The sequence below is a fragment of the Salvelinus fontinalis genome, chromosome 25 (assembly GCF_029448725.1).
Source record: "Salvelinus fontinalis isolate EN_2023a chromosome 25, ASM2944872v1, whole genome shotgun sequence".
NCBI lineage: Eukaryota > Metazoa > Chordata > Actinopteri > Salmoniformes > Salmonidae > Salvelinus > Salvelinus fontinalis.
The window spans coordinates 32,872,085-32,892,034 of record NC_074689.1 but is presented as its reverse complement, the minus strand read 5'-3'; the positions used below and the strand labels follow the sequence as shown (position 1 = coordinate 32,892,034).

At 46.4% G+C, this 19,950-nt stretch overlaps 2 protein-coding genes across 2 annotated transcripts in view; one reads left to right on the top strand and one right to left on the bottom strand.

The window, feature by feature from the left end:
* The first annotated feature begins 141 nt into the window (after positions 1-141).
* LOC129823162 (basic helix-loop-helix domain-containing protein USF3) lies at positions 142-9,787 on the top strand. Its single transcript, XM_055881959.1, has 7 exons — positions 142-278; positions 1,013-1,123; positions 1,293-1,324; positions 1,408-1,490; positions 1,710-1,806; positions 1,988-6,924; positions 7,403-9,787. The coding sequence occupies exons 2-7, from the start codon at positions 1,080-1,082 to the stop codon at positions 9,167-9,169; spliced, it is 6,960 nt and encodes a 2,319-aa protein (XP_055737934.1). The 5' UTR covers positions 142-278; positions 1,013-1,079; the 3' UTR covers positions 9,170-9,787.
* A 218-nt stretch (positions 9,788-10,005) lies between these two features.
* boc (BOC cell adhesion associated, oncogene regulated) overlaps positions 10,006-19,950 on the bottom strand; it is a 58,580-nt gene continuing 48,635 nt past the window's right edge. The window contains exons 7-17 of the mRNA XM_055881960.1: positions 19,136-19,680; positions 18,715-18,880; positions 18,550-18,618; positions 17,993-18,205; positions 17,552-17,730; positions 17,134-17,356; positions 12,639-12,821; positions 11,998-12,209; positions 11,750-11,838; positions 11,377-11,528; positions 10,006-11,241 (exon numbers count right to left, since the gene is read on the bottom strand). Coding sequence (XP_055737935.1) covers positions 11,084-11,241; positions 11,377-11,528; positions 11,750-11,838; positions 11,998-12,209; positions 12,639-12,821; positions 17,134-17,356; positions 17,552-17,730; positions 17,993-18,205; positions 18,550-18,618; positions 18,715-18,880; positions 19,136-19,680 — 2,189 coding nt within the window. The 3' untranslated portion in view covers positions 10,006-11,083. The remainder of the gene's footprint in view (positions 11,242-11,376; positions 11,529-11,749; positions 11,839-11,997; positions 12,210-12,638; positions 12,822-17,133; positions 17,357-17,551; positions 17,731-17,992; positions 18,206-18,549; positions 18,619-18,714; positions 18,881-19,135; positions 19,681-19,950) is intronic.

Genomic DNA, 19,950 nt, shown 5'->3' with positions numbered 1-19,950 from the left:
AAAAAATACAATGTCATACCTGACTGTTCAATTTGTGTACAGTATGGATAAATCATGCTTGATCCGTCAATCATTCAAATCACATTCCATGACTTCGTCCCAGTACACATTTTGATTGGATCATAGCTCGAATCTCTTGATTCCCGATCGTTCGTCTTAGTTTACTTACGCCCCCTTCTCCTTACCACTTGAATTTGTGTTAGGTTGTGAGTGGAGTTTATTGCCAGAGAGAACCAAAGTTTTGTCAGGAACGAAATCCCACAATGGGGAAACTACAGGTAATTTGCTAGCTTATTATTTTTCCCAACTTTTCCAGGGGGTTTTCTGATTGCATTTTTGTTCAAGTCTAGCTAGCACGCTTGACATGTACCCAAGCTACTACATAGTGATCTAGCTAGCGAGCTAACGTCTGGGTGGCTGTTTGTTTAGCTAGCACAATATAGTTATACCATGTACTGTGAGTGTGAACCTGTGTTTTACGTCATTGTCGCTTAAATTCACTATCAAAATAGGGCTTATCTTCTGCGAAACTACTCCAACACCAGGATAGCAGTGCTAATGAGATAGCTACGTAGTTCTCGGCCCCCTAGCTACTACGTAGCTAACGTTACTTGGAAAGTATAGGTTGAAAATGGGGATGTTAGTGGGTTAACTAGATTTGAATTGTTTTCCAATAGAACGCTATCCATTGCCCCCAATATGTTGAGTTCTAAACATCTTGTCAGAATATTAATTCATTATTTTCAGCTTATGTTAACTGGGAAAACCGATTCACACAGCGTTGGACTAAGCTCATTGTTTACATGAAACTTGGCAATGGTCTGCGTATCTTGTCCCATATTGTTGTGATGAGTAAAGGCAGCACAACATGAGGCTACTTGAATTTGGAAGTTTTGTTGTTGCTCAACAGCCTTGTCAGTTATGATCCGTTATTTATTTGTAATCAATGTTTTTTCTATTGTCTAGTCATACCTCCTCACTCATTGGTCTCTTATGACTGTTTGGGTTGCAGGTCGGCCAGGGAAGGGATTTAATGTTTGGACTGCGAAGGTGGTGACCAGGCAGTACATTAGGCCAGGATGCCAGAGATGACAGAGAACCAGACTCCTGGCCATAAACCACGGTAAGGACAAAACAGGGATCCTTCTGACCAGTGTTACGTCTATGGGAAGGATCCCTTGGCGTATGTATTGTCAGCGCTTTACCACAGAAACACATGCAGTCTTCTACATTGATATGGGTATCGTTTTCAGACACACAACATTAGCTAACCTCTTCGTTTTCTCTTGCAGGAAGAAAAAAAACAAGGAATCTCACAATGCAGGTGAGATGTTGTTTTAGTGTTTTTCTGTAGTTTTTCAGGATTTTGTGGGAATGACTCACTAAGGTTTTGTTTTTGTCCTTTAGTTGAGAGACAGCGAAAAGAGAAGATCAACGCTGGAATTAACCGTATTGGGGACCTTCTACCCTGTTCCCAGGCACTGAAGCAGGTAGGCCTAACCCATAGTCACACACACTTTAGTGTGTTTTGGACCAAACCATAGAACTTACAGGCTTGGTTTGCTTTTGAAGGTGTAGTATTTATTTTTTGGTCTGAAGCTATTAGTTGGTCTTGTCTGTGAAGATCCTGTTGTTATAGTGCCATCTGTTTTGACTTGTGTTTGTATACATGTAAATCCCATACTGACATCCTCCCTGTCTGTCTTTAGAGTAAGAACATGATCCTGGACCAGGCCTACCATTACATAATTGAGCTACAGAAACAAAAGGACGCCATGCTTCTCAAGGGAGGAGACCTAGTACAAGGTGAGATGAGAGTTTGTGTGACATTTACAGGTATGTTTTGACGGTGCAGAAGTATTTAATTCCTTTGCGTGTGTTTTCTTATGTGTTTGCTTGCATTTGACAGTGTTTGTGTGTATGTGTCTGAATGTTTGAGAGTCCTGTGTTGATGACCACTAATCCTTGTTGTCTCTTATCTCTGCAGCTGAGGAGATCCGGCGGCTGCGGCATCAGCTGGACGAGCTGCGGAAGGAGAGCGGCCATTACATTGAGCTGCTAAAAGCCCACGACATCAACTTCCTGGACGACCCCACTGTCCACTGGAAGGGCAAGTTGCGCTGTGCAAAGGTAGCCAAAGTAACGCCCACTCACCAGCTCCCCAAAAGAATTATTGTCTACTCCAATGGGAATGTGATACGCCCAGCAGGAAAGGAACCTAGTTCAGCCTCCGATCAGGGGAAGCAACATGCTGAGGCTGTGATTGTTCAGTCATCTTGTGACATTACAGCAGGGGTAAGGGTGAACAGGGTTCTTAAGCACGTCAGCGTCCCTTCCTCTGCCCCTCCGCTCCTCCCTGGGGCAACCCTTGCCCCTACAGTGTCTACACCTGGCATCAGGCTGGTGGAACAGTGTGTAGCAGAGGCACCTTCAGCCCCAAAACTGCCGCCCTCTGTGTCCTACTTCACCCTCCAGGGTCTCTGCCCTCTCCCGACTGTCACCACCGCCTTGCCACAGCAGCCCCAGCCTGCCACCCCAGCCCCTAGTCTCACCGTCGCAGCCAGTCTGGCCACCCAACTCCCTCTCCAGCCTGTCCCCAGCCTTACAGCCCTTCCCCAGGTTATAACCACCCAGAACACTGCCAGCAGGACTCTGAGTTATACGACTATCCCTAGCAGCTCAACCCTCCTCAGGGCCAGTGCGGCAGGGAGCACACAGACCACCTGGACTACCCTACAGCTGGCTGGGAACACAGTGCAACCTGTCTGCCAGTCTCTCTCCACACAGGAGACTAGCGCCACTGGGCAGCAGGTGTCCGTATGCCCCACAAGCGCTAAACCATCAGTTCAACCCATTCATATTCAAATGAGGCCACAGGTACCCATACAGCCCCAGGCACCCATCACTGCCCATATCCAAGCCCAGCCCCCCATACAGAGGACACCCCAGCTACGGCCAGCTATCCTTGCACAGCACCAGCCTCAGCCAGTCATGGCCCCCAAGCCACAGTGTGCCATCCTCCCTCAGTCAGCCATAATGCCCCAGCCTGCTGTGGTAGCCCACTCAGCTATGATGTCACAACCTCAACCTGCTGTACTACAACAGGCAACAGTCCTCCCCCATCCACAGACTGCTCTGATGAATCAGCCCCACCCCCAGACATCTGTGATGCCCCTCCAGACCATGCAAGTATTGCAAGTAAACCCTGCAGGGACAACGGTTGCTAGGGTAACGGCTCCTCAGAACACTAACAACCCGAATGTTGTCATCCTACAGCAGACCAATCCCTGCTCAGCCCAGTCGGTTGTCAGGGAGGACTTAACCAATCAGACGCCTTGCCAGCACATCGTCATCATCCAGGCCTCCAATCAGCCTCCACCTGCTCCTCCTCAGAACCCTCAGGTTGGCATGGTGCCCACTACAGCACCTGTCATGCCCAATCAGATTGTCGCAACCAGCTGCCCAACTTCCACCTCTGGGCAACAGATATTTGGGGGTAAACAGTTGGTCCACATTCTACCCCGTCCTGTCCCTCAAACCCAGGCCCCCCCGGTTCCCCCGACCCCTCAGACCATCACTGTGAACGGCCAGGTGTTTTCCCTGCAGCCCATGAAGACCTCGGATAAGTATGGTTCTCAGGGTGGCCAGAGCAGTCTCCAGCTGATCCAGCCCACCACTGTTGAGGAGCCCACCACCAACGTGGCTCTGCACACCCTGGGAGCCCTCAGCAGTCTCAACCAGAGCATCTCACAGGGCATGCCGCCATGCATCTCCACCCAGAGTAACGTCCAGCTGACCCTTGCCCCACCATCCTACTCTATAGTGCCACAACAGCCATCTTCTGTCACGGTTTCAGCAGCTCCACACAGTTCCCCTGTCAGTCAGATCTCGATCCCCAGTGGGACTCCACCCAGAACAGGTCTGGAGGTGGGTACAGGGAAGGCCTCGCGGAGACAGCCTGGCACAGCTTCAATTCCCAGAGCTAAGAGAGCCACCACCAAGAGGACCAAGTTGGTTAGGAAGAAGGAGCCTAAACGGGGACAGACTAGTCGTACTGTCACCATTGCAGCCAAGCCAGTGGGTGTAACAGGGGACCGTCAGGAACAAGAGGCCACTGTGGCTCAGGGAATCGCATCCTCTGCTGCTGGGACAATACAGCCAAAGCCTGGCCCTGTCAGCACCACAGTGAACACATCCTCGGTTAGTAGTATTGAGGCTTCCACACAGAGCAGACCTGTGAATAGTGTTGGCTCTCCACAGTCCACACCTAAAGATGGTAGTGTCAATGCTGCTACACATAGTGGGCCAACTGTCTCCAGTGCATGCACAACACAGAGTAGAACCTCTGTGGCAAATGCCACTAGTGTCACTCCGTGTACATCAACAGTCGGTATCAGCTCCACACAGAGTCAACTCATTATCACTAGTGTTGTGAGTCTATCTGCAGTCACCACTATCACGTGTGCAGCAGATACGCCTACAGTCAGTGCTATTGTTTCTTCCCAGAGTAAACAACCTGCTGTTGCCCCTAGTGACAGCTCCACTCACCTTAGACCTATAGTCACACAGAACAGACAGCCTGTCACTACTACTGTCAACACTGTGCAAGCTAGATTAGCTGCCACCAATGGCAGTTCTAGACAGAGCAGATCTATGCTGAGCAGTGCCTTTTCCACAGAGACTAGATCCACATCTACGGGTGTGACGTCGTCAGCAGCATGTCGACCCTCAGTCAGCACTGTAAGCTCAATAGAAAGTACACCAATGGTGTCTCTCCAGTCTGCTCAGCTCACCTCATCAATGGGTCAGACCAAGCCAGCTAACAGCCAGGAGTCTCAGCCTACAACCCAGACCCAGTCCCAGCCTGTGGCTTTTCCCTCAGTCCCCTCCACTCCAACCCCCTGCTCCGGTGCACTGTCTTTCTCTTCAACCTCTGTAACAGTCCCCATGACCATGCCATCAGAATACAGGAAGCGGGTCACCTGTAATAGACCCTCGAACCAGCAAATGACCATGCCCACTTCCACCCCCAAACCATCCCATCGTGCTGAGCTGAAAGTGACAGCGGTGTCAGGCAGGGAGAAGGAGCCTCAGGCAGAAGGCCACCCCAGCGCAGCGATGGAGAAAGGGAGTGTGAGGAGTAATGCAGCGCCCTCTAGAAAGGACTCCACTCTCCCACAGCAGGTGTACACACTAGACAACGAGGCCCCGGATCAGCCTCAGGCTCCCAGCAGACAGACTGACTCACCCATGTCTGGTGGAGCAGGTGGTGTAATGGGCTTCTCTGTGGCGTCCATGCTTCCTACTGGCCACAGTGTCAGTTCCTCGCCGAGTCATTTTGGACCGTTTACTTTTACCACAGAGCAGGCTGATATCCTGGCTATGTTGGAGCAGGACAGTCCTGGGAGGAGGGTGGGGGGCTGCACCGTGGACAACCCCACCGGCTCCACAAACAACCCAACGCCTGCATGGGAACCCAACCCCAAGTCCCAGCAAGCCTCCAGCAGCAAAGAGAGGGGGGCTGGACAACAGACGAAGCTCACCAAACAGATGGAGACTCCAGCGGCTAAACCCCCATCACAGGTGTCTGTTAGGGGCCAGGCTGGAGAGGTAGCAGGCAGTGCAGCCAGCGGAGCCAGACATCCACAGAACCTCTCCTACTCCCAGTCCCAAACCCAGAGCCAGGCCCAGTCTGGTACTGCCAGCACCCTCAGTGTCAACAACCTGATCCGGCCCAGCTCCCGTCAGCAGCAGGCCTACCCAGGCTCCCCCAGTCTGGCTGGGCAGCAGGGCTCAGTCCCATCCCCTGTGGGGAACTCAGTCCATGTCTCCCAGCCCTCCACCCCTGGCCTTCCTCCCTGCTCGGGCTCAGTCCAGCTGAACGAGTACACTCCCCTTAAGAGTGCCCAGATGAGGCCCCAGGTGGGGGTGGGTGAGCCACGACACATCAAGGACGTGTCCAAGCGGCCAGCCCAGGACGATGTGATGCTGTCCAGCAGTAACAAGCGTCATAAGACCTGCCCATCGGCCTCCAACGTGGGATGCATGGAGGTCAAACCCCTGGACCACAGCCAGATGATGGTACCCCAACTTCCCCCTACCTCCTCATCCATCATGACCAGGATCAACCCTGATGGAGTTGGCACCCTGTTCTCAGGCAACACCTTCATGAGTACAGTGCTTAGACCCACCGAGAGCCACTGTACCCCCCAGCTGCCCGTACAGGAACACAACCAACCAGGTGTGCTCCACCTGCCTCAGGGTCACCCCCAGCATGGTGCACCCCAGCTGGGCCAACACCTCGGGGGGAACCCCTACCTGAAGCAGCAGCAGCAGCAACAGGAGCACCAGAGGCACCACCTGTACCAGCTCCAGCACCACCTGACCCAGCCTGACCCTGCACAGCTCCACAGCCTCCACCAGAGGGCGCTGCAGCAGGAGCAGCACGTCCAGAAGAAGCGGGTGCTGGTTGGAGGGGGTCATGGCGGCCCTCCTGTGGGCCTGCAACAGAAACAACACCACCTGGAGAAGACTGGAGTTCAGCAGCATCATCAACAATCACACCAACAACACCAACAACAGTCTCAACAACAGCACCAACAGCAAACACACCAACAGCAGCAGCACCAACAACAGTCACAACATCAACAGTCTCATCAGCAACAGCACCAACAGCAAACACAACAGCAACACCAACAACAAGCCCAGTCACAGCAACATCATCAACAACACCCTCAACAGCAGAGCTCCCACTCCAGACACCAGCACCTCCAGCAGCAACAGATCCAGCAGCAGCAGCAACAACAACAGCAGCAGCAGCACTTTGGGTCGCGGCACCAGGAGAAGAGCTGTGAGGGCCAGCCAGGACCAGCAGGACCCAGAGCTCACCACAGCAGCCACCTGGCCCCGCAGGAACATCTCAAGGTACAGGAACTACTGAGGCTGTCTTGAATGATAGATATAAAATGATAGGATTACATTTACTTTGCCTACGTACTCTTGCTATTCTATGGTAGTATATTGGTGCTATAAATTGTATGCATGATAAAGCATGTTTTTGTATTTCATGTGTTATCTAATTAAGCAATAAAGCCTGGGGAGGTGTGGTATATGGCAAATATACCACGGTTAAGGGCTGTTCTTAAGCGCGACGCATCGCAGAGTGCCCGGACACAGCCCTTAGCCGTGGTACATTGGCCATATAACACAAACCCCCAAGGTTCCTTATTGCTATTATAAACTGGTTACCAATGTAATTATTAGAGCAGTAAAAATACATGTTTTGTCATAGCTGTGGTATATCAGACCGTATACCATGGTTGTCAGCCAATCAGCATTTAGGGCTCAAACCACCCAGTTTATAATATTAAATCATTTATTCTCTCCTATCCCCTCGCTTCAGAATGGTCAGGACCACAGTACCATGCAGAGGTTGATGAGCTCTAGGAATCTGGAGCAGCAACTGACTTCCCAGCCCAGCAACCCTGCCTCTCGGCCCTCCGACCTGGGCTGTGCCCCCTCGCGCCAGGAGCGCCACCGGGTCTCCAGCTACTCAGCAGAGGCTCTCATTGGGAAGAGTTCCTCCACTGGTGAGCAACAGCAGCGCATGGGGCTCCATCTCCAGGCCACCCGCGGTACTACACAGGAGCAACCAGACCTACGGGGCTACCTGGACACATCCAGAGTGAAGGGCAACGTTGCACATAACCCTCAGAGCAGGCTGCCCCCAGACCACCCTGGTTCTGCAGACGTCCAGAGGATTTCTGAGTGTCCTCCGTTTAAAACGCTGAGCGGTGCTGGAGGGGGGCATCAACTGGGGGGCTTCGAGGTCCAGGTGTCCCGTGGCGGGGACATGACGCCTAAATCAGGTCCTTCCTCTCAGAGAGGCCCTCAGGGGCAGCAGGGGGGTTTCCGAATGGGACCGGGGCCTCCAGGGGATGGGCGACCCCGTGGTGGGTACAGTGGACCCCATCCTGGGACACAGGGGGTGCATATTGGTGCTCCAGGGCTTCCTCTGGACCAGGAGGGGTGTCAACAGAGCTTCATGCAGAGTCTCCTGGAGCAGACCAACCACCAGAGGGCAGTCCAATGCTGTCCTCCGGTCAGTATGGAGTACGGCTGTGTGCCTGGCAGCTCTGCAGGGGACATGCAGGCTAAAGCATCCAGCCCCAGTGTTCCTTCCACACAGAAGGCCTCAGCTATGAGGCTTGGGGAGGGCAACAAGGGCCACATCCCTCAGGGTAGTGGGAACATGGGTGGCCACCCAGGGGTACGGGCAGGCCTCCCCCACCCCCCTACCCCCCACAGCAGCTCCGAGCCAGGCCGCACCCCTGCCCCCTCCAGACCCCCCACCTCAGTCAGCCAGCGCTCCCGCCACATCACCCAGGAGGCCCAGAGCGGGAAGCTGAGGCCTGGGGAGCGACCACGGTCAGGTAGCCTGAGACCTGGGAATCCCTTTGAGCCTGACGTCCACCTGCTGGGTCGACCACAGTCAGGGAGTGAGGCGCGGCGCAGCAGTATCGTCCGCTTTATGGCAGACAATGCCCAGGTTGCTGGGGACAACAACCTTGTGCCTGACCAACACCTGACCCAGAACTTTGGCTTCCCCTTCATCCCGGAAGGAGGGATGAATCCCCCTCCTCCTATCAACGCCAACTCTACCTTTATCCCTCCTGTCAGCCAGCCCAACTCCTCCCGCCCCTCGGCCCTGCTACCCGTAGAGCCCCAGAACACCTTACCCTCCTTCTACCCCTCCTACCCCTCTGCCGCCCATCCCAGCGACATACCCCTCCAGTACTTCTCCAACCAGATGTTCACCAGCCCCGGCACCGACAAGAGCAGCTCTGCTCCCCTCAACAACCGCTTCGGCTCCATCCTGTCCCCCCCGCGCCCCGTAGGGTTCGCCCAGGCCAGCTTCCCCCTACTCTCAGACATGCCCCCTATGCCCATCAGCAACTCCTCTGGCATTACCCCACACCTGTCCAACTTCAGCCTCACCTCGCTGTTCCCAGAGATCGCCACAGCAATGCAGCCTGATGGTTCTGCCATGCCCATGTCCCCCCTGTTGTCTCTCTCCAACACTTCCTCTGCAGACTCGGGCAAACAGCCCAACCGCCCCGCCCACAACATCAGCCATATCCTGGGGCATGATGGGAGCTCTGCCGTGTAGCTAAGGGGACTTGAGGTGCCAACATGGTAGTCAGGAATGGTCTGTTTCCTTTCCATTTCATTGAGAAATGTGTTCAATTGAATTACGTGGAGAAATGTCATGGCCAATTGAATTGACAGGAGTTCCAACTCTTTTGTGTGGATTGAAGCGGTTGTAAGGGCTGCTGATCGGTTCTGTATGTTAGCTGACTTGGTTGGTATCATGTTATTATTCATGGTTAGTGAACCTACTCTCACATTCAACTGTTTTCTACTTTGACTGCCTGTCAGTTCAATTGATACCTTAACATGGCATCAGATGCCCGAGTTACTGAAGTCATAGCATTTCACTGAGCATTCCCCTCCCATACATCTACGATGGGGGAAATAAAGCTTCTAAACCATATGGTTTGCAGATGTGTCCGACGTATCTGCTTGTAACATGCTATGAAGAGTTTTGTACTTTCATTGACTGTGACATTAACATTGCACAACATTCTAAATGTAGTAACTTAAAATCATGGTGGCTGTACATGGTGGCCATTTGTGTAGAGCTATTTTGTAAATATATTTCTTATGGCAATTGTTAGTATAATATGTATGTATCTGTAAATAAATAAAGTTGATTTATTAACCTTTATTTATTGTTAAACTTGGTTTGTTTTAGAAACAGGATGTCCTCCAGATATCACTAGTTTAACAGTACTGTATGTGCCTTCAGTTGAGTGAGGGACAAATCAAAGCAAGCTATCTGAAATGGCTGCTTGCAAGAATTTTGCGATTACACCTGCTTTATTTCAATTCCCTACAAACCGCAAACCATTGAACAGGGTTAAAAATGAAACGCGAAAACAAAGGTGATTTCATTATAAGCTTTATTTACATGCAATAGTGCTCCAGCCGGTGTAACCACGACAACAGCTACACACAAAGATGGATTACAGATTCAGGAACTCCTTCATTTTGATCTCCGATGCCTCACGGGGAAGGCTAATACTGATGCACCAATGTGTGAGGGAAGGATAATATTGACGCAGCCGTCAAAGATCCCCTCACAAGGCAGTCATTTGGATTAGTGACCAGCAGAAACAGACTGTCATTTCAGTCAGCTTGTGTGTGACTAGGTAACAAAACTTCCAGAATCTTTCCCATTCAGTGATAAAAACAAAAATCAGGCTCCTAAAAATAAATAACTATACAATATATTTCTTTGTACTCTAAACTACTGAAGGCAGAATGATTTTAAGTTGCATACATTTAATACTTTTGATGAAAAATTCATTTCTGTTATTTCTATATGAAACGGCGGACACTTGTACCATTATGACAACACTGAACAGAAGAGGGAGTATATACAACACAGGGTCAAAACCGATTGATACATCAGGGGGGTGTATAAAATGCATTTTCATTGAACATATTGAGGTAGTGCCCCCTCAAAAAGCTTGCTCTCTGTTCCTCTACTGAGCAGCACAACCCTGTCCATTGGTCTTTTTGAGTTTTTCTGTCAGGATCGTATAATAACCAGATGTCTGAGTTGGAAATAAGGGGAACATAGTTGTACAGGGACTTAAAGCAGACTGGTAGTTGTGCTGCTGGTGCCTAGTCAGAGAAACAGTGGCATGCCAGGCAGATGAAACCTTCAACAGAATGCACCGACTCACTTAAATCAGCACCAGGAAACACATCTCAGATACTCCTCCTCCTTCCTCAAGGTATGCAGACATGAATATACAATCACATAGCAGGATTACAACATCACAGAAACTCTCCTGTTTTTAGTAACAGGACATACAGATACATGTATTTTTCAATATGAACATATCCTTATATACAGCATTACAAAACAATGTTTATGTACAAAAGCATAAATATATAAATATCTGTGATACAAAAATAAAGACTTTTTTGTTTTATGTTTTTCTGAGAGTGTTTTTCAAGCATCTGTTGAGTCTGACGTCCCTTTTTCTCCCGCTGGTGTTTCACTCTGGAGTGGAAGTGCATCTTGGGATTCTGGCGTTGTAGCTGTTGATGTTGTCGCCGTGGAGTTCTCCTCCAGTGATAGCAGAGGAGAGGGAGAGCAGGGTAGAAGGTCTACACAGACAGAGAGGGGAAGAAGATACATGGTTACTTGACATCTGCAGTGGGAGTACACACATTCATAGCTGAAGTCTGAGGTGAATGCATAGCTTTTCCTAACGTTAAAGTTTTGTGAGAACAGACACGTACCTAGATTGATGTCAACCTCCCGTATGATGTCCCCATTGTAAAAATGGGCATTGCCCGTCAGGTCCTGAGTGCTGATTGGCTGTTCAGAGGTGTTGAGGAGCTGGAAGGTGGAGTCATCGGGCAGACAGCAGTCCTCACCGTCTCCAGGATCACTGAGAGCGAGATGTTTGGGTGAGAATGATTATATATACACATGTAAACCCAACAGGAGGCCTTTTGACTTTTGGTAGGCCGTCATTGTAAATAAGAATTTGTTCTTAACTGATTTCCCTAGTTAAATAAAGGTTAAATAAAATTAAAATAAACAGATGGACTGAAAAACTGTTTGGATGACTAACAAATTGAGGATATGTGAGAACAGTACTGTACCTACCTGTTAGAGTAGTGGTAGACTGGGACGTGTCCATTTGACATGGTCTGTGCTAGTAGCGTGCCACACTCCATATCATACTCCACATCCTCCTGCAATAGGAACAAGAGATATCTGTTAGACTTCTGTTACACATGAAAAACAAATGAATAAGGTGCCCAAAGCTAATACGCTCCCAACAGAGATTTATTGGGTAGATGCACAAGACATGACCTTGACAAGCTTAACCTCCAAACGTTGATGGAACTCACCTGGCGTAGTCCTGGCAGACGGTGTGTGGGGTAATGGTGTTTCCCATTGGGCGTGCACTCTCTGTTAGGGGGGTAGATGGCGTGCGGAGGGGGCAAATGGGGGTCCAGCGGGCAGTGGCCAACCAGAGCCAGGCCCTGCAGAGGCACCATGGTATACTGGCATGAGGAGACAGGGTGCGCCACGGCTGGGAAACACAGGTCTGATGTTTGCTCTGGAGGGGAGAAAACACAATCACTGTTGTTAGATATGGACAAGACTGACACACGACAAGAATGTGGATATGAGGGAAGAATTGAGGGAATTATGAATTACTAATCAATTAAAAATTGCAGATTGGTCAATTCAGATGGACAACTGTTCATCACAACAATTGTGATGACTAAGGGCTCTACTCAATCTGTGTCGCTGAAGAGCCGCTTTATAGCTCAATTGACAATTAAAGGCAATGTTCCCGTGGTCGCGGAGTCCACATTCACGGTAAACGCTGCATATGACGGCTCAATCAGAAATTATCTTTACATTTTAACGCTGATCTTCCGCAATACATTGGCGATACGGATTGAATCCAGCCCAAAATCGTAATTGATCCAACAACTACTACCACTGCCCTCCCATCATCATCATCATCATAACTACTAACTCTGTTTGGCCCAGGCTCTCCACAGGCAGAAGGGGATGAAGGCTACAATGATGAAGACGAGGGCCCCCAGGACCACACCCACTATGAGGTAGGGGAGGTCGCTGGGGCGGGGCACAGGCCCCCCGGGGTGCTCTGGTCTCTGGGACGACGCCTCCGATGGAGAGGGCCGCTGGTTCAGGCGAGCTGGGGGGACAGAGGGGTTTGTTTACTTGATATAACAACATGTATTACAGTCAGGCTATCAAATTCATTATATGAAGAATTATACTTTTGTTGTTTATTGGATAGGATAGCAAGAGAGACAAGTTAGAGGAGGCTGGTGGGAGGAGCTGTAGGAGGACGGGCTCATTGTAATGGCTGAAATGGAATTGATGGAACGGAGTCAAATGTGGTTTCCATATGTTTGATACTGTTCCATTTATGTCATTCCAGCCATTACAATGAGCCTGTCCTCCTACAGCTCCCCCCACCAGCCTCCTCTGGAGGAGTGGAATGCATGCGTTTGTCTAGCAATCCAACTAGCTAACTCTGGAACGTAGCTAAACTAGTTAGCCAACATTTGCTAGCTTCTCCTTGTTCTCTAAACCAATATTCTTGTTTTAGCAATGTCTCCAACCAAAACAAATGTTACTACACGCAAAGTATAAATTCGCAAGAAGTACCCCCTTTACCCCCTTTGTACAAAAGGGGGTACAAGAGATGGCAACATATCTATGATTTAAATTAAATCTGAAATTTATAAAATGCATAATATTTTATGCCAGGACTTTAATATACTGTAGACTACATTTGTTTGGGTAAGGGGAGTAGTATTCATAGGATAAAGCATACAAAAACAGCAGTACTTATAAAAATTGCAACATTAAGTGTTCTAGAAAATACATGTTTACTCTGGAGGCAGTATGTGTGTTCTGGAGGCTTAGACTGCTGGACCACCCTAGCCACGTATGGTGTTTTTTAACAAGCATGCTATAGTGTTCCTCGTCCTCACCTCGACCCCCCCAAAATGCCTATGATGTGTGGTTGTCCCACCTGGCTGTCTTAAGATGAATGTAAGTCTCTCTGGATAAGAGCGTCTGCTAAATGACTAAAATGTAAATATAAATGTAAGTCTCTGCTAAATGACTAAATGTTAATATAAATGTAAGTCTCTCTGGATAAGAGCGTCTGCTAAATGACTAAAATGTTAATATAAATGTAAGTCTCTCTGCTAAATGACTAAAATGTTAATATAAATGTAAGTCTCTCTGCTAACTGACTAAAATGTTAATATAAATGTAAGTCTCTCTGCTAAATGACTAAAATGTTAATATAAATGTAAGTCTCTCTGCTAAATGACTAAAATGTTAATATAAATGTAAGTCTCTCTGCTAACTGACTAAAATGTTAATATAAATGTAAGTCTCTCTGCTAAATGACTAAAATGTTAATATAAATGTAAGTCTCTCTGCTAAATGACTAAAATGTTAATATAAATGTAAGTCTCTCTGCTAAATGAGTAAATGTTAATATAAATGTAAGTCTCTCTGGATAAGAGCGTCTGCTAAATGACTAAAATGTTAATATAAATGTAAGTCTCTCTGCTAAATGACTAAAATGTTAATATAAATGTAAGTCTCTCTGCTAAATGACAAAAATTTTAATATAAATGTAAGTCTCTCTGCTAAATGACTAAATGTTAATATAAATGTAAGTCTCTCTGGATAAGAGCGTCTGCTAAATGACTAAAATGTTAATATAAATGTAAGTCTCTCTGCTAAATGACTAAATGTAAATATAAATGTAAGTCTCTCTGCTAAATGACTAAAATGCAAATATAAATGTAAGTTTCTCTGCTAAATGACTCAAATGTAAATATAAATGTAAGTCTCTCTGCTAAATGACTAAAATGTTAATATAAATGTAAGTATCTCTGCTAAATGACTAAAATGTTAATATAAATGTAAGTATCTCTGGATAAGAGCGTCTGCTAAATGACTAAAATGTAAATATAAATGTAAGTCTCTGCTAAATGAATAAAATGTAAATATAAATGTAAGTCTCTCTGCTAAATGACTCTGGATAAGAGCGTCTGCTAAATGACTAAATGTTCATAGAAATGTAAGTCTCTGCTAAATGAGTAAATGTTAATATAAATGTAAGTCTCTCTGGATAAGAGCGTCTGCTAAATGACTAAAATGTAAATATAAATGTAAGTCTCTCTGCTAAATGACTAAAATGTAAATATAAATGTAAGTCTCTCTGCTAAATGACTAAAATGTAAATATAAATGTAAGTCTCTCTGCTAAATGACTCAAATGTAAATATAAATGTAAGTCTCTCTGCTAAATGACTAAAATGTTAATATAAATGTAAGTATCTCTAGATAAGAGCGTCTGCTAAATGACTAAAATTTAAATATAAATGTAAGTCTCTGCTAAATGACAAAATGTAAATATAAATGTAAGTCTCTCTGCTAAATGACTAAATGTAAATATAAATGTAAGTCTCTCTGCTAAATGACTAAAATGTAAATATAAATGTAAGTCTCTCTGCTAAATGACTCAAATGTAAATATAAATGTAAGTCTCTCTGCTAAATGACTAAATGTAAATATAAATATAAGTCTCTGCTAATTGACAAAATTTTAATATAAACGTAAGTCTCTCTGGATAAGAGCGTCTGCTAAATGACTAAATGTTCATAGAAATGTAAGTCTCTGCTAAATGAGTAAATGTTAATATAAATGTAAGTCTCTCTGGATAAGAGCGTGTGCTAAATGACTAAAATGTAAATATAAATGTAAGTCTCTCTGCTAAATGACTAAAATGTAAATATAAAATGTAAGTCTCTCTGCTAAATGACTAAAATGTAAATATAAATGTAAGTCTCTCTGCTAAATGACTAAAATGTAAATATAAATGTAAGTCTCTCTGCTAAATGACTAAAATGTAAATATAAATGTAAGTCTCTCTGCTAAATGACTAAAATGTAAATATAAATGTAAGTCTCTCTGCTAAATGACTAAAATGTAAATATAAATGTAAGTCTCTCTGCTAAATGACTCAAATGTAAATATAAATGTAAGTCTCTCTGCTAAATGACTAAAATGTTAATATAAATGTAAGTATCTCTGGATAAGAGCGTCTGCTAAATGACTAAAATGTAAATATAAATGTAAGTCTCTGCTAAATGACCAAATGTTAATATAAATGTAAGTCTCTCTGCTAAATGACTAAATGTTCATATAAATGTAAGTCTCTCTGGATAAGAGCGTCTGCTAAATGACTAAATGTAAATATAAATGTAAGTCTCTCTGCTAAATGACTCTGGATAAGAGCGTCTGCTAAATGACTAAATGTTCAAATAAATGTAAGTCTCACCGGATAAGAGGGTCTGCTAAATGACTAAATGTTGATATAAATGTAAGTCTCTCCGCTAAATGACTAAAATGTAAATATAAATGTAAGTCTCTCTGCTAAATGACTAAAATGTAAATATAAATGTAAGTCTCTCTGCTAAATGACTAAAATGTAAATATAAATGTAAGTCTCTCTGCTAAATGACTAAATGTAAATATAAATATAAGTCTCTGCTAATTGACTAAATTTTAATATAAATGTAAGTCTCTCTGGATAAGAGCGTCTGCTAAATGACTAAATGTTCAAATAAATGTAAGTCTCTCCGGATAAGAGGGTCTGCTAAATGACTAAATGTTAATATAAATATAAGTCTCTCTGGATAAGAGCGTGTGCTAAATGACTAAAATGTAAATATAAATGTAAGTCTCTCTGCTAAATGACTAAAATGTAAATATAAATGTAAGTCTCTCTGCTAAATGACTAAAATGTAAATATAAATGTAAGTCTCTCTGCTAAATGACTAAAATGTAAATATAAATGTAAGTCTCTCTGCTAAATGACTCAAATGTAAATATAAATGTAAGTCTCTCTGCTAAATGACTAAAATGTTAATATAAATGTAAGTATCTCTGGATAAGAGCGTCTGCTAAATGACTAAAATGTAAATATAAATGTAAGTCTCTGCTAAATGACAAAATGTTAATATAAATGTAAGTCTCTCTGCTAAATGACTAAATGTTCATATAAATGTAAGTCTCTCTGGATAAGAGCGTCTGCTAAATGACTAAATGTAAATATAAATGTAAGTCTCTCTGCTAAATGACTAAATGTTAATATAAATGTAAGTCTCTCTGCTAAATGACTAAAATGTTCATATAAATGTAAGTCTCTCTGCTAAATGACTAAATGTTGATATAAATGTAAGTATCTCTGCTAAATGACTAAATGTTAATATAAATGTAAGTCTCTCTGCTAAATGACTAAATGTTGATATAAATGTAAGTCTCTCTGCTAAATGACTAAATGTTAATATAAATGTAAGTCTCTGCTAAATGACTAAATGTTAATATAAATGTAAGTATCTCTGCTAAATGACTAAAATGTTAATATAAATGTAAGCGTGTGTCACCAAGATGACTATGAGATCTGCTCACCTTTAGTTTCTAAGATAACCACGTTGCCAAACTCGCTCTCTCCCCCCTCGTTGAAGCTCTGCATCTTGATGTCGTAGGCCGTCTCAGGCTGCAGGTCAGTGATAGAGTGCCAGTAGCGGTCACCCTCCACCACGTCCTTCTTATAGTCACTGTCGTTGTCACTGTCTGTCGGCCGGTAGAAGATGTAGAAACCGTAGACAGGGGTGTTGTTGACGGCAGTGTACTGTGGAGAGAAATAATATGAATGGTTTAATGTTAGCATAACAACAGTAACAAGAGTTATAGCCATACTTATATCACGATAACACACACACACACACACACACACACACACACACACACACACACACACACACACACACACACACACACACACACACACACACACACACACACACACACACCCTGTTCCACTCACCGTCCATTTGAGGATGATGGTGGTCTCGTTGATGGCTTCATTATAAGTGATGTAGGGTCCGTCTACAGGGCGTTCGTTGGGCCTGCCACCACCCACCACCGTGTAGGCCTTAGAGGGGGCACTGGGGGGGCTGGCGCCAATCACATTTACCGCCAACACACGGAACTTATAGGACATGCCTACAGGGAAACAGAAAGCCCGCGTGGGTTAAACTAACTAAACACCAGTTACACTGCCTCTGTGTTTCTCCATTCACACTAATGGTTACCATCTGGTCACCATGTTGATTACAGTCATTATTTAAATAGCTAGGATTATGATGATGACTGATAGTGTAATGTCCATGATAATGAGAGTCATGCTAATGATGATGACGCCATTTGTCATAATGAGGAATAACATTATGATGGGAACGACGATGATGATGGTGATGAAGCTCACCTTTCTCCAGGCCAGTGATCTCCACAGACAGTCGTTGGGGGGGGATGTTAGTGACGGCCTCCTCCCACTCCCCTCCTCCCTTCCCCTTCAGCTTCTTAAACTCCACTCTGAACGACTGGATGGGGAAACCACGGTTACCGCGGGGGATCCATGTCACGTACGCAGATGTCTCAGTCGCCATGGAGATGGTGGGCTTATCAGGGGCCTCGGGAGCTGTGGAAAAGTGATCGGGGTTAAATGGACATCAAATCTAATATTGTTCCATATTAAGGCACACAAGGACAGACACTCTCAGAAACACAAAAGCCCAAACATGAACAGGCACGAGCAGGTACAGTAACAAACTTACAAAGACTTACTGTGAGCTCATCCTTGAGTGTTAAAAGTGAAAGAGAGATCAAGACAGGTCACGTGTTAGTACAGAGTAGAAAGGTGGGGGGTTAACAGTCAAACAGCTTGATAAGGGCTCTGGCAGGATGTTAGAGATCTGTGTGTCATCTATGTAACAACCACACCGGTTAGTTAGAGTGACAGTAGCTGAGGGGCAGGGGACTTACGAGAGAGGCGAGGTGATGGTACTGGAGGAGTTTTAGGGAGCTCGTTCTGACCACCTGGACCCCTACGACCTGTTGGCACGGAAAAAACAAGAGTGTTTGCAAAAAGACACAAATACGGTAGTGGGATATATGATAATCATTGTGATGATAGATGAATGGATGTACCTTTGCCTGTCCTGAAGGTCATCATGGCGGGTTGTCCCAGGCCAGCACAGTTCTTAGCAGACATCTCTACCTCGTACAGACTGGCTGGCTGCAGCTTGGCCAGGGTCAGCTTGTGGAGAAACCCAGAGATACTGCTGCTGGTCCACTCACCTGGAGGGTCCTCTATCTGTGTGTGTGTGTGTGTGTGTGTGTGTGTGTGTGTGTGTGTGTGTGTGTGTGTGTGTGTGTGTGTGTGTGTGTGTGTGTGTGTGTGTGTGTGTGTGTGTGTGTGTGTGTGAGAGAGAGAGAGAGGAGGCATCAGTCAGTGTGTGAGGATGATGTGAGAATGAGTCATGTCTGTAGTTGTAGACAAATATCAATCTACACTGAATGAGTGCAACATTGTGTGTAGAATACGTGTGTGTCCATAACTAGCCTGTACCTTTCTGTACTTGACGATGTACTCCACCACAGGAGAGCCTCCATCGTGGCGAGGTTTCCAGGTCAGATCATAGAAGTCAGCCTTGACGGTCCTGGGCTGGCTGAGGATGACAGGGGCCTCTGCCACAGAGATCTGCCCAGTCAGCTCAGAGCAGTCCAGGGTCAGCACGCTACCCGTGGCCCCAGGCTTCACTGGGACCTGCTCCCGCAGCACCTTGTCTGGGCTCAGTGGACGCAGGATGGAGGGCAGCTTCCCTGACCGAGACGGAACACCGGTTGGGAAGGTGACCAGCCTGGCGGCAGCCTGCGAGCTGCCCACGCCGTTCTCAGCCATGCACTGGTACAGGCCATCGTCCTGCGGGCCCACGTTGATGACACGCAGCACGCGGGCAGACAGGCGGTGGCGTGGTGACGAGGCCAGGGGGCGGGCGTTGTGGAGCCATACCACAGAGGGGGTGGGTTTACCCCTGGCCAGGCAGCTGAAGCGCACACTCTCCCCCCACGACACCTCCTGCTGCTGGAGCTCCATAGTCACCTGGGGAGGCTCTGCAGAGAGAGAATGGAGAGGGAGAGAGAGAGTTAGTCTGTGTGTGTGTCAGTGAGCGAGAACACTGTAAGGTAATGTCTAGCATTTAAGCTTGAGTAATGGTTGATTGTGAGTGATGGCTGGTTGTGAGTGATGGCTGGTTGTGTGGGAGTGAGCTTGATTAAGTATGTCTGTATCTGTGTGCGTGCCAGCATGTGTGTTCATGTGTACCGGTATGTGTGTGTGTGGGGCTGTGCCGTGCAGAGACAGGCCAGTCAGTTGATGGTTGG